The 13350-nt window shown below is 31.6% G+C and overlaps 1 protein-coding gene across 1 annotated transcript in view; it reads left to right on the plus strand.

The window, feature by feature from the left end:
- The window catches only part of LOC139514847 (uncharacterized), a 276626-nt gene that overhangs the window by 14557 nt on the left and 248719 nt on the right, over positions 1 to 13350 (plus strand). Inside the window, exon 3 of the mRNA XM_071304452.1 lies at positions 11967 to 12307. Within this exon, the coding sequence (XP_071160553.1) occupies positions 11967 to 12307 (341 nt within the window). The remainder of the gene's footprint in view (positions 1 to 11966; positions 12308 to 13350) is intronic.

Raw genomic sequence — 13350 nt, forward strand, 5'->3', positions numbered from 1 at the left:
TGGCAAAGTAAACCATTATAGGTGAACGTACGGCCCTCACACCGAACAACAAGCTATAAAGGGCCCCAAAATTACTAGTGTAAAACCATTCAAGCGGGAAAACCAACGGTCTTATCTATATAAAATTAAAAAAACGAGAAACGAGAAAGACGGATAAATTACATGTTCATGATGTGGCTAATATTCAGCAACAACTATTGGCTTAAATGAGATAAAGAATTACAGACTGTTCTCTTCTGAGGATATTAAGCCATCAAATGCCGGAAAATTAACTATGTGTATTACATTACAGATCAAATGTTACTTTAATTCATGACTTTTAATTTTCTTTATTTTCAAAATGCAAATGATTGATGCGTTTTGTTTTAATCTGTGTCAAAAAGCGTTTACCAGAACGTAATAGGTGCTTGCAAATAACGTAATAGGTGTTTGCTCATAACGTTATAGGTGTTTGCACATAACGTCATAGATGTTTGGACATAATGTAATAGGCATTTGCACATAACTTACATGGTGTTTGTACATATTGTAAGCGGTATTTGCACAGAACTTGTACGGCAAAACGCATATGAATTATACCATGATGTATTATGTTTTTCACTGGAGATACATATGTATAAAAACAACATAACGCCAAAAGACTATAATATCATGAGATTTACATAGAACAACTGAAAGGTGTATCAAAACAAAAAGTTTAAAACATTTGACATAACAACAACACTTAAGACAGGACGCAATTATTAACTGACTCACGTAAAAGAAGAATAGACATAACATAGATAAAATATGAGAGAATGTAAAGGTGGTTGATCATAAAGTTTCGAAGTATTCGCAGAATATATAGTAGTTACAGCATAATGTAAATAATGCATATTTTACACAACAAAATTTAGCAATGACATATCATACAATTGTTTGACCAAACAAATTACTAATTTGACATAACACAGAGATGCCGTGTCAGGAAAAAAAGGCATCTGCACATAACATAAAGAAGAAATGACAGGACGTAAAGGCAAAGCGACAAAACACATTAAATATTTACACTATAAGACAGTTCCGGCGTTCCATAAGTAATGACGTAGACAGTAATCATTATAATTGTAATCATGTTCATTGACCATAACGACGATGAAAGCACAACATATAATGACGTTTCGTCATCATATAATGAGGTTAACCGAACCACATGATATCAGATTACAAGCACATAATAATCATAATGACACAACCCCATCATATATAGATGTTTTCACATAATGTAAATATATTTGCACATCATATAAGGATATTTGCACATCATTTAAGTTTTTATGCACATCATGTAAATATATTTGGACAGAACATAAAGATGTTTGGATATCATATAAAGATTCTTTTGATTCATATACTATATGCGTATTGTTGTGCGTATTGTTTTTTCTACATTGGGTAGAGGTATAGGGGGAGGGATGAGATATCAAAAAACATGTTTAACACCGCCACAATTTTGCGCCTGTCCCAAGTCAGGAGCCTCTGGCCTTTGTTAGTCTTGTATGATTTTTAATTTTAGTTTCTTGTGTATAATTCGGAGTTAGTATGACGTCCATTATCACTGAACTAGTATACATATTTGTTAAGGGGCCAGCTGAAGGACGCTTTCGGGTACGGGATTTTCTCGCTACATTGGAGACCCATTTGTGGCCTCCGACTGTTGTCTGCTCTTTGGTCGGATTTTTGTCGCTTTGACACATTCCCATTTCCATTCTCAATTTCATTGTCCATAATAAGCATATTTGCACGTCATATAAAGGCGTTTGCATATCATATAATGACACGTGCACATCATATAAAGGTAAATGCACATCATATAATGCTTTGGCGTACCATACTATACTGTGTTTGCTTTTTCTACAATATCTGGTTCCGACAAAACTAGTCTAGAGTGAAACGATGGAAAACATAACTTCAAATAAAGGCAAGTAACTCATTAACTTGCACAGTTTTACGGAAGCGTGTTAGTATACGGAAGCCCATTAAGGACCTCCCATGAATATAATTTGAATTCGAAATCACGAATTTAAATCGCTATCAAGAATTCTATAATTCGTTATAACAGATTGAATTTGTGATAACGTATTGGTGGAAATCGTTATAAAATATTTTGTAATTCGTTTTTACGAATGAAATTCGTTACCACAATTTTTTGTAAATCGTTATAACGAACTTTATAATTTGTTATAACGGATTATATTTGTGATTACGAATTTGTTGTAAATCGTTATAACGAATTTTATAATTTGTTATAAAGGATTATATTTGTGATTACGAATTTGTTGAATTCGTTATCACAATTAGTATTGAAATTTGTAATTTCAAATAAAATTCATTATCATAGATTCTTAGCTCACCTGGCCAACAGAATCAAGGGATCTTTTCTCCTTAATTTGGGCCTTCGCTGTTCATTACTTTTACAAAAATCTTCTTCACTAAAACTTTTCGACCGAAGTGAAACAAATTTGACCACAATCAGTTTAGTTTTAATGCATTTTATTTGCAAAATAAGCAAAACAGATTAGACACAAACTGAAACAACATCAATGACTTTTCAACGTACAAGTATAAACAAAAAAGCACTATACCTAGATTTTTTTGTCGTGAAAACGGATGGGTTATTTCATAAACTAATATGTAAGTTTATTAGCTAGCGACCCGGTTTACACACCAAAATTTTCTAGAAAAAAATGTATTTAATCCTCATATTCCTTGACCGATTTATTTTTATTCCCTATCTTTTATTAATGTATTTTTAGAGCGGTGAATATCATTAGTGTTTGTCATGCCTTTTATACAGTGGCAACAGCTAGTAGTAGTTCGGCCAACATGATTTATCGAAATGTAAACATAGGAATAAATGTCTAACAGAACAATCACCTTAAAGTATTTGATGATATGTAAAGAATATAACATTTTTTATTAATAATGACGAAAACATTATAGGAGTGCATGTAATTTAAAAACAAAAACAAGACATGAAACAATATCCTTAATTAAGAGTGCAGTTCTTTCTAACCATAGTTTTTTAAACGTTGTGTGTAGTTTGTTATAGTTGGTTAAACGTTTCAAAAGTAGAAACAAACGCATCGTTTAATCAGCGTTTACTGATTCTGATTGAACTGTAAAAAGTGTAAACAAACCTATAGAGTTTCTTACCATCTTACGAACGGACGAAAATCGCCTTAACTTGACGTAACGAGAAAAGTTGTGGACATATTAATATTATATTGAATGCGAGTTCTCTCTGATGTGTACTCAGTGTCATTTTTGTTGAGATTGGAGGGGTAATGAATATTTTTGAAATTTATTAGGATCAGATCAACGTAAAAATGTCCTGCGCAAAAAAGAGGTAAATTAGATCCTTGGGTCCGAGATAACTTTGTTGCCTCAAAGGACTTCTATGATATGTTTGTGAGTGACTTGGTACAATTTATATAATAATACACCAATAAATTCCTTTAAAAAGGCGTTTAATCCTTATAAAATTGGAGATAGGGAATGGATTTTACCACACGTGTTACCTCTATCACACGTAAATTGTATATATTTATGTCATTGGATAAGCCTTGCGCATGAATATATTTTTTTGGTTAACGCAAAAATATGTACCCAACAAAATTTGCTATCTGATAAGAAATAAACTGCGAAAACTTATTATCATTCAAACAAAGGCTTTTGATATGTTTATTATCTAATTTAAAGATTAACGTGCGGTTAAAATCAATTTTGGTAACTTCGAGGTTATTATTGCGCCATCTTGTTAAAAGAAGTTCGGTGAACGTCATCTATCGAATATTAACCAACTACTGGAAGTCCCCTCGACCAATCATATCAACATTTTCCTTATATGCAAATCAAATAAGAATTTGTCGACTTCTCAAATGTTTAAGTTGCGACTCCTGATTTTACTGTACTTTTTGGTGAATATTCGACTTCGTAATATATATGGCATGTCAGTTAACTGCTAGTAGTCTGTTGTTATTTATGTATTATTGTCATTTTGTTTATTTTCTTTGGTTACATCTTCTGACATCAGACTCGGACTTCTCTTGAACTGAATTTTAATGTGCGTATTGTTATGCGTTTACTTTTCTACATTGGCTAGAGGTATAGGGAGAGGGTTGAGATCTCACAAACATGTTTAACCCCGCCGCATTTTTGCGCCTGTCCCAAGTCAGGAGCCTCTGGCCTTTGTTAGTCTTGTATTATTTTAATTTTAGTTTCTTGTGTACAATTTCGTTCATTATCACTGAACTAGTATATATTTGTTTAGGGGCCAGTTGAAGGACGCCTCCGGGTGCGGGAATTTCTCGCTACATTGAAGACCTGTTGGTGACCTTCTGCTGTTGTTTTTTTCTATGGTCGGGTTGTTGTCTCTTTGGCACATACCCCATTTCCATTCTCAATTTTATGTAAAGAATCGTTGAAAATATTAAATGAATAATAACAATTTCTTACTATACTATTGGTATTTCAAGTAAATAATACAAGTATGACTTTTACTGTTACTTTCTTTAAAAATAACTAAAGAGATGTCTTATTTGAATAGCGACTTTAAAACTCGAGACTGCGTCATCGAGTCTATGTATAAAATATGGAATATTTTATCGTTCTGACTTTTTATGTACCTTTCAATATAAAATATGTACGTCTAATGATCTCCAATCTTTAGAATCTCTTATAATATAAAATTTATAAAACTATGTTTTACATAAAGTAAAACTTTGACAAAATATTTCCTAACCTTTAAAAGTGCAAGGTTTAAATTGTAAGCTAAAGTGAAGAAAGGTTTTGTTATTTAAGGTCGCGTTCAATAGTAGTTCAAAATATATACAATTAAAAGACTTGAAAGATTTCATATAGACGTCAAAGGCGACTCAAAAGACTCTATTTCAACGTTATATCGCCTTTCACGACAGTGCACTTTGACGGTTTACGGTAAGCGACTCAAGTTAACATGGTGGACATTACAAGGAAAAAGAGAGACTCTGAGTTTCTAGAAACTTGCCCAGGTTAACTAATTCACTGAATATAATTATATACAGAGATTAAAACAACATAATACAATAATCAACAAATATATAAAGGTAGGTCCAGTATTATGAAATTCCGTATTTCCACTGTACAAAAATAAATAAAAAGGCGACTCAGTTTCAGATGGGACTTGACGTTATTTTTATCTTTGCTCTAGTGAGTGTTTATAAAACAATGTAATTAAGTATTAAATATATAAGATAACTTATTTTAATAAAAAGAAACATAATATTCAATAATTTGTTACTTTCCAATGCTGTTACATGGAGATTTGTTTGTGGATAAAAAGGGGAAAGTGAGAGGGGACACATATGCATACTGTAAGTGTAAGTGTTGATCAATGAGGACGAAATCCGTTCAATTATGAATGCCTACTCAAATCCAATCTATGAGAAGAATCGAATTATTACAGAAGAGTGTCCACCATGCACTTTCACTGCACTATTATAAATATAATAATAGAAAATAAGGATTAACAAATGGATGAAAATTATCTATACATGTAACTGTAATATACAAATATTAATATACTATATAACAAAAAAAAACACCTAGAGTATAGTGATTTGTATCACTATAATATAATAGTTATTACGATGAGGTTGAATTTATCATCCACGCATGAACTTGTCTCAGAACAAAATATACCTGTAATTTAACCTCATTTTCAGGTATAGAGATGTGATTTTTATTCTGAGACAAGTGCTTGTGACAATCCAAAAGAACTTGCCGTCATCCTATTTTCAGTACTTCAGTACTTTGATTAAAGTATTTTATGAAATATTGTTTTACAATATGGTTCGTCATGTCTGTGATCTGTGAAAGATATTAATACTCGCCAACAAGATAGTAACATAATGGCTAGATTTGTAGCATTATAATACGATTTCCAGAGAGACAAGTCATTATCCAAGGCTAAATGTCATTGCTGTAATAAACTATAGGTTACCGTATGATTAACCCCTGTAGATGGTATTCTATAACAACCAAAGGGTATCAAAACGACCAGTGTGAAACAATTCAAACAAGAAAAGTAACGGACTGATTTCTATACAAAACAATGAACAACAACAAACAAGAAGATGTTGTGTAATAGTCAACAGAACAACTATTCACCAAAGACAAACGTCGTTGATTTATGTACCTGATAATATTTATATGACTATAAACAGAGAGTCTTGGCTTACATCGCAAAGCAAGCTATATAGGACCACGAAATGACTAGTGTTAATCAATTCAAAAGAGAAAGACAACGGCATGATTTATAAACAATACAATAGATGAAAAACTAATATGAATACAGCATAAAACAAACACTATTGCCTGAACCACATTACACCTTCGTATTTTAGCGTGTCATCTGATCGCACTTAAAAAATAAACGACCATCGTACTTTAGAGTTTGACACCATCGCGCTTTAGCGAAGACTATCGCACTTTATCGTGACCATATGAGTCCTATATGGTCATTAATTTTTTTTTTCACATCCACCAGCTTTATCATTTATTTGTTGTTAATTTTTCTAATTTTTTTAAAATCTCATTTTCGGTTACAGCACCATTCAAAAAGTTTGCAATTCATCTGGCAATTAAATAATGTACATTAAAATCAACCTCTAGTTCCATAGTATTTGAGTCACATCTGTAATTCATATCTTTGAAAAAGTTATAATAATGAGCTTCAATTAAAAATTTCAAGATCTACGCCATTCATTTTTTACCCAATACTATTATTGAGATTAAAAACCAATTGTCAATTGGTGGTCTTTCCATCAGTTAGGATCTATTTCGATATGAAAATATTAAAATTTGGTTTTAAATGTCAATCTCAGCGTCAAATGACAGCTTATTGAACGATGATTCCAAAAATATATGGTTTCTGTACAAAAAGATATAAATAAGGGAGATCAAAGTTTACTTCCTGTTTAAAAGATGTTACTTTCGGTATTTTTCAATAGTTTACTTGACACTGATTTCAAAAATATATGTTTCTATATACTTTAACATTAATTTAGTACAAAAATAGCTACTTCCGGTTTACAAAAGGTCTCTTCCGGTTGACTTTTTTAAGGTCACATTGCTTGCAATCTAATGCAAAAAGTTCCATGTCTTTATCATGTATACATATGAGGTAAAGCAAAGTCAAAATCTAGAACGTTAAATTTACCTATGAACTTGAGATCTATTTCAAGGTCACCAACCAAGGTCCTCAAATCAAAAGACTCTGGGCCTCTACTTTATATTGTTAATGAGTTATATTACTATACAACAAATATGTAATAGTATAAGCTCAATGATAAGTTAATATTGATATTAAAAGACCTCCGATCAAAAAGGGATGTTCAGATCCACGAGCCCGAAGGGCGATGGGATTTGAACAGCCCTTTTTGTGAGGAGTACTTTTAATGTCAATATTAACTTAATCATTGATCTTTTACTGACTTACAAACCGTCAAAAACATAAGAAAAGTACAAACGAAAACACTTGCAGAAGCCTTTATATCCTCTATTGGACCAGTCTAAATATATCTAACTTAAATAGTACTCACACTGGTATATACAAATAACCGTTACCAAAGTGCATTTGAAACGGACCGATTAAATGGTAGTACATCATTTAATCAGTGGCGGATCCAGAGGGGGGGGTTCCGGGGGTTGGAACCCCCCCTTTTTTTGGCCGATCAATGCATTTGAATGGAAGCATATAGTTGGAAGCCCCCTTTACTCTGGGTTGGGACCCCCCCCCCCCCTTTTTAAAATGGCTGGATCCGCGCCTGTTTAATTGTATATTGATTATCATATTTTAGCATTTAAATAACACCATAGGATAGTTTTATAAAGAATTAAGGGGTAAATTAATATTTTTGAATTCCAACTTTTCAAAATAACGATTTTTCTTTTTATAAATGAACAAATCAAAACCCTATATACAGACCTCATTCACAACTGACCAATGAATGTTCTATACAAAATGTCTTGTTATATATAAATTTGATGTTTTTAATTTGTGATTAATCATGAAACAGATTCTTAAAGACCAGACCAATTAAAACAGTAAGTTAACTCTTCCAACAAAAAGTTATTAAACTGCTTGTTTCTCAACTTCTAATCGAACAGACCTAGATGCATAAGGTCCTGCACAATAGGAGGGTACATTTTTATGTTGGTTTTGATTCTGTTATTTTCCTTCACTATACGTTACATGCAACTACGAAATAATTAGTGTTGTCTGTTCAGTCCAATTAGTTTTAAAATATTTTTTTTTACTACGCTTGTAAACTTCAATGAATACAATTGTATTGAATAGCCTAAATGTATCAACTTTAGCAGCAAGATAAGTAAGTTTGAGTGGTTCGATCAAAACGTGTATAGATAATAAATTTTTACAATTCTTCAATTGTATTACAAAGTATATATGGGAACAACACTTTTATTTTAGTCGTCCGTAATTCCCTTTTCACGGCTATAGAGAAAGCATAAATTCATTGAAAAAACTTTTACCTTTCATCATATATTATAAATAATAACAAAACGGTAGATATTAAAGAACCATAGTAAAGAAGTATTTTATAAAAAAAAAATATAATGGTTCAGTTTTGTGGTAAATTTCACAAAATAACATCAAAATGTTTGATCTATTAGTCTGTGATTTAAATTGATATTACAGCATTTTACAAGATCGTGTCTTCGTGTACTAATTTGATTCATTGTTGTTTGCCTAAAGTCCAGTGGCAAATATTTCATTCATGTTCATGACGAGAACACATTATCTTTAAATAATATAGGTAGGACTTGCAATAGTCGGTCGACAGTAAGGTTGGACGTAAACTTGAAATACCACTGGAAAATGAGGGTAGATTTAAATGAATAGAAATTTAGCCTTGCAACAGCTCCCAACATTGGGGCCACTAAAATAATTGAAGCAATAGTTTTTAATTTGCAGAGATCCTCTAAATCTTCTCTGATGTCGGCCATCGTTATATATGTGTAGTTTTAAATATCATTTAACGCATCTAATTTAAGTTAAATACTTTTAGCTCGCATAAGTAACGGTTGGAATTTTGTGAAACTGTATTGTTTATTACTTTGGTCCGAATCCCGACCGTGTCAAACGAAGGGTGACTTGTTTTCATCCAAACTGATAGCTTGTGAACTTACACGTTAAAAATCCGTCTCACTTTGTCGGTCTAGTACAAAGCAGTGTTAATTTTCATATTATATTTACATTCCTTGTTTTTGTCCTGAATATTCGACATTTAATTTACCACCACTGGACGTCAACCATAATCATTAAGTATTTTTACCGTTACTATACAGTGAAGTGTTTTTCTTCTACTGATTTATATTACACCTTCTATAATTTCCACTGATCAAAATTAAAAAAGGGCATGTGAAAGTTATCAACCAAACAATTGTCCAAAAACTCAACTCCGAATTATTTAGTCATGATGCAGTTTGGGGCTTTTTATTCTGTAAAGGCTTCTTGCTATTACAAAAGTTTGTATGTTGACTCTAACTTATTGTTTTGATTTATGCGTGTCGTTGGGTTGCTGTCGTATTGATGTATACCTTTATATTCGCTTTCAAAACCAAAGGATTGATTAGTTATAGAAATATTGACATCTCTAAAATTGGTGTGGCTGTTTAGCTATTTGGGTGTATAAAATATGCAGCCTCGTTTGGTCGAAATAAAAATGTCGTTTATCCGATGCTTGTTGTAGTGAGAGTTTCACGCTATCTATTATACGTTAAAGAACCATTTGAATGGTTGAGAGGGAAGTATGAACTTCAAATAAGTCGCATGGTTGATTTTGACACATCTTTAGCGCCTTTTGCAAGGACAAGTGTAGATGAAAAAAAAACACTTTAAATAACAGAACCGATCAGTAAGACAATCACTATAGAATAAACGAAACGGCCAAAATATGTTGAATCTTATTATAAATTGTTGCCAACCTTTTTTCATCCGATTTTGCTTTTATGACAACTACAGTACTAGTCTACCAGATATATATAACATATAAAAATTGACGCAGAAAATTTTGCCACCTATACGAGACTGCCATTGTTTACGCTTCAATATATGAGTTATTGAATGTACTCAATAGAGACTTTTCCCTGTTTTACTCCCCTCCTCCTAGTTTGGTTTGATACAATGTAACCCCTGATGTGGACTACGCCGGTTTCTAAATATTGACAAAAGAAAATAATTTAAAAGAGAAAAATGTGGAAAGAAATTTTAGAATTTACATTAAAAAATCAAGTTTGAATAAAATTTTAAAATTAAATACACAAAAAAGGGAAAACTGTTTTAGACAATTATCAACTGAGAACTAATGAGTATTCATCCCTAAATGAAACTGATAAATTGATTGCTACCGTAATGTCCAGTGGCAATTATATCACGCATATTCACGGAAGGGTGCAAAGTGGATCGACCTGAAGCAAATGATTAATACATTAATAAGATAGAGAGTTTCCTCGAGGTGAAACGTAAAAAAACCGCTATGAAACAAAACATACGACACAAAATTTATTACGTTTTATATAAGAATTGAACAAACTTATTGTAAAATGATGCATATTTTTTTTTATAACTAAATGGATAGTTTTCAATATAAAACTTGTGTACATATACTTTTTTCTGAAGAAAATTCTTTAATTTATCCACATTTAGAAGAATTTACTTTTTTTTAATTGCTTACTTCCAGGAAGCAATTCGCCCGACATATGTTCGGTATGCAAGTGACCTCAGCGTGACCCTTCTCGTAAAAATCTGGTGATCGCAATACGCATGAATCTGTCATTTAAATAAACTATAATTCTCAGATTGTACATGTTATAAATGTGCTCAATATCCATGCTTTTTAATTGATTGTTTACTATAAGTCGATGAAAATCGGTAAACATCGGCTTTAAAACATGACTATTAAGTAGCAGCCATATTTTCACTCATTAACAGACAGAGAGAAAAAAAATTAACGATTTTACGAAATGTTTGCGTAAAGAATGATAAAGTTTTGCACAGAAGACTTAAGTTTATGATATATACATGCATTGGTTCAAGAATTGGATTAACAATATTTTTCACGAGTCAATTGTTTCATATGACTTCATAGTCAGTTTAGCAGGATAAATCTCTTTAGTGTACACACATATGTCATCATTATTGTGAGTCAATATATTCTCCAAATATCTATATTATTAAATTTTTGTATCAAATTTTGTTTCGATTGGTCTTTGTTAAATTTAGTAAATTGTAACGCATAACTATACAGAAACTGGTCCACAATAAGTGGTGCACAGTTAGTTCTCATCTGAATTCCATTAACATGACATAACATATTAAAGAAGGTCCAACTGTCATAGATCTTTTGTTTGTTGCTACTAAAAATCTATCTTTTGTAAATTTCAAAGGCCTTTTAAACAAAAATTATACCCAGGTTTTTGGTTGTACCGATTGTACTAGTAAGTAGAATAGATAGTTTAGTAGTGGAACAATCACTTGAAGACGAACTTAATCTATACTTGTAAGGAGTTTGTGCAGCTTCGGAAGCCTTGATGCATTATCTATAGTAGTACATATTTTCCCTAATATCTTCTTATTTTTTTTCCTAGCCATGGGTGCTTAGCTTGAATTACTCTCATGCTCGTTATTTAAGTTGTCTGTACTCATTTTGTCATTGAATCAGTCAGAGAGACTCATCCATACTTTCAAAAGGAGCTCTACAAACGAGGATCTGGACCAAAGTTTTGACCTTAAATTCCGTCAACCTTTATAATTAGGGATGCAATACCAGCCCTCATATCCGCCTGTCACTCTATAATTCTTTAAGAGAATACGAGCCTTATAATATTGAAAATTAAAAATGTTTGCAATCTTAATTTTACAGTTTCGAGGCTTCTACTTATTTCAAAGAAGAACCTAATGTATGGTTTCCAACATTTATCGATGTCAATGGTTTGGAAAATGATAATGGTGACTTCAACAAGGCGTTTTTGAGAGCATTATTTGACGGCAAAATTAAAGAGGGAGAAGATCTAAATCGGCTTTATGACTTGTATAAGGGCAATACAGATAATAATCGTCATAGTTTTTTTGAAAATGTAATTTCCAAACGTTCGGAATATCTAAAAATAGATCGAATTATTGTTGTAACATCAGGAGACCCCAGTGCACCTTTACCAACACATTTATTTAGATGCATAAGGACAGTGGCAAACTATGTTAGAGGTAAAATTAACTATTTGCTATTATATACAGTTATTAAAACATTAATATGAATATCCATAACACCATGCAGAAATAATAATATATCAGTACAAGTATCTAGTATAACAACAAGTCAAGAGTGGTCTTTGACGACGTTTGTTGATTGCTCAAATGCGACAAAAATGCAAACGGATATATACAGATAACGTATGTTAAAAAATCATAAAATCTAAAATTTTAATCTGATGTAAATCCTTAATTTAACTTCTTTAAAACCAATCGCCCAAACAAAGTAGAAAAAACAGAAGAAATTAAAAGTAATACCAGTTTACTAAGTGTAATTAGGTTGTGGAACATGGTCCGTGTATATCTGCGTCCATTCGTTTTTCGTTTTGAAATATCAAAAACAAAAAACAAAAAACGAAAGTGTTTTCATTTTTCGTTTTTGATTTCATAAAAACCAAAATGAAAAACGAAAGTGTTTTCATTTTTCGTTTTTGATTTCTTAAAAATCAAAACGAAAAACGAAAGTGTTTTCATTTTTCGTTTTTGATTTCTTAAAAACTAAAATGAAAAACAAAAGTGTTTTCGTTTTTCGTTTTTGATTTCACAAGCAAAAAACGAAAAACAAAAGTATTTTCAGTTTTCAATTTTGATTTATCAAAAACTAAAATCGAAAAATGAAAGTGTTTTCATTTTTCATTTTTGATTTCACAAAAACAAAAAACGAAAAACGAAAGTGTATTTATGTTATCTTTCCAACACAGTTTAATTGTCATTTAAAAAATGACAATGTTGTCATTTGTCATTCATTTAAAGGTCGTTAAAGTATACATGCACAGCGGTTGTCAGATCAATACTACTTTAATCGAAGATAATGTCGACGGGTGTAAAAGTCTTTAGCAATCTAAACAATAATGTACCGGTGCGTGATCTTTACTTTTAAGTTTGGAGAGGTTAATCTAAGATAATAATATTGTAGCGTAACTAGCCTCTTTTACAAATAAAGCAAACTATATATTGTTGGCGAGGGAAGGGCTCAAGGACTCCAGAAGAACTGGAAA

This window comes from Mytilus edulis, chromosome 1, assembly GCF_963676685.1.
Source record: "Mytilus edulis chromosome 1, xbMytEdul2.2, whole genome shotgun sequence".
In the NCBI taxonomy this organism is placed as follows: domain Eukaryota; kingdom Metazoa; phylum Mollusca; class Bivalvia; order Mytilida; family Mytilidae; genus Mytilus; species Mytilus edulis.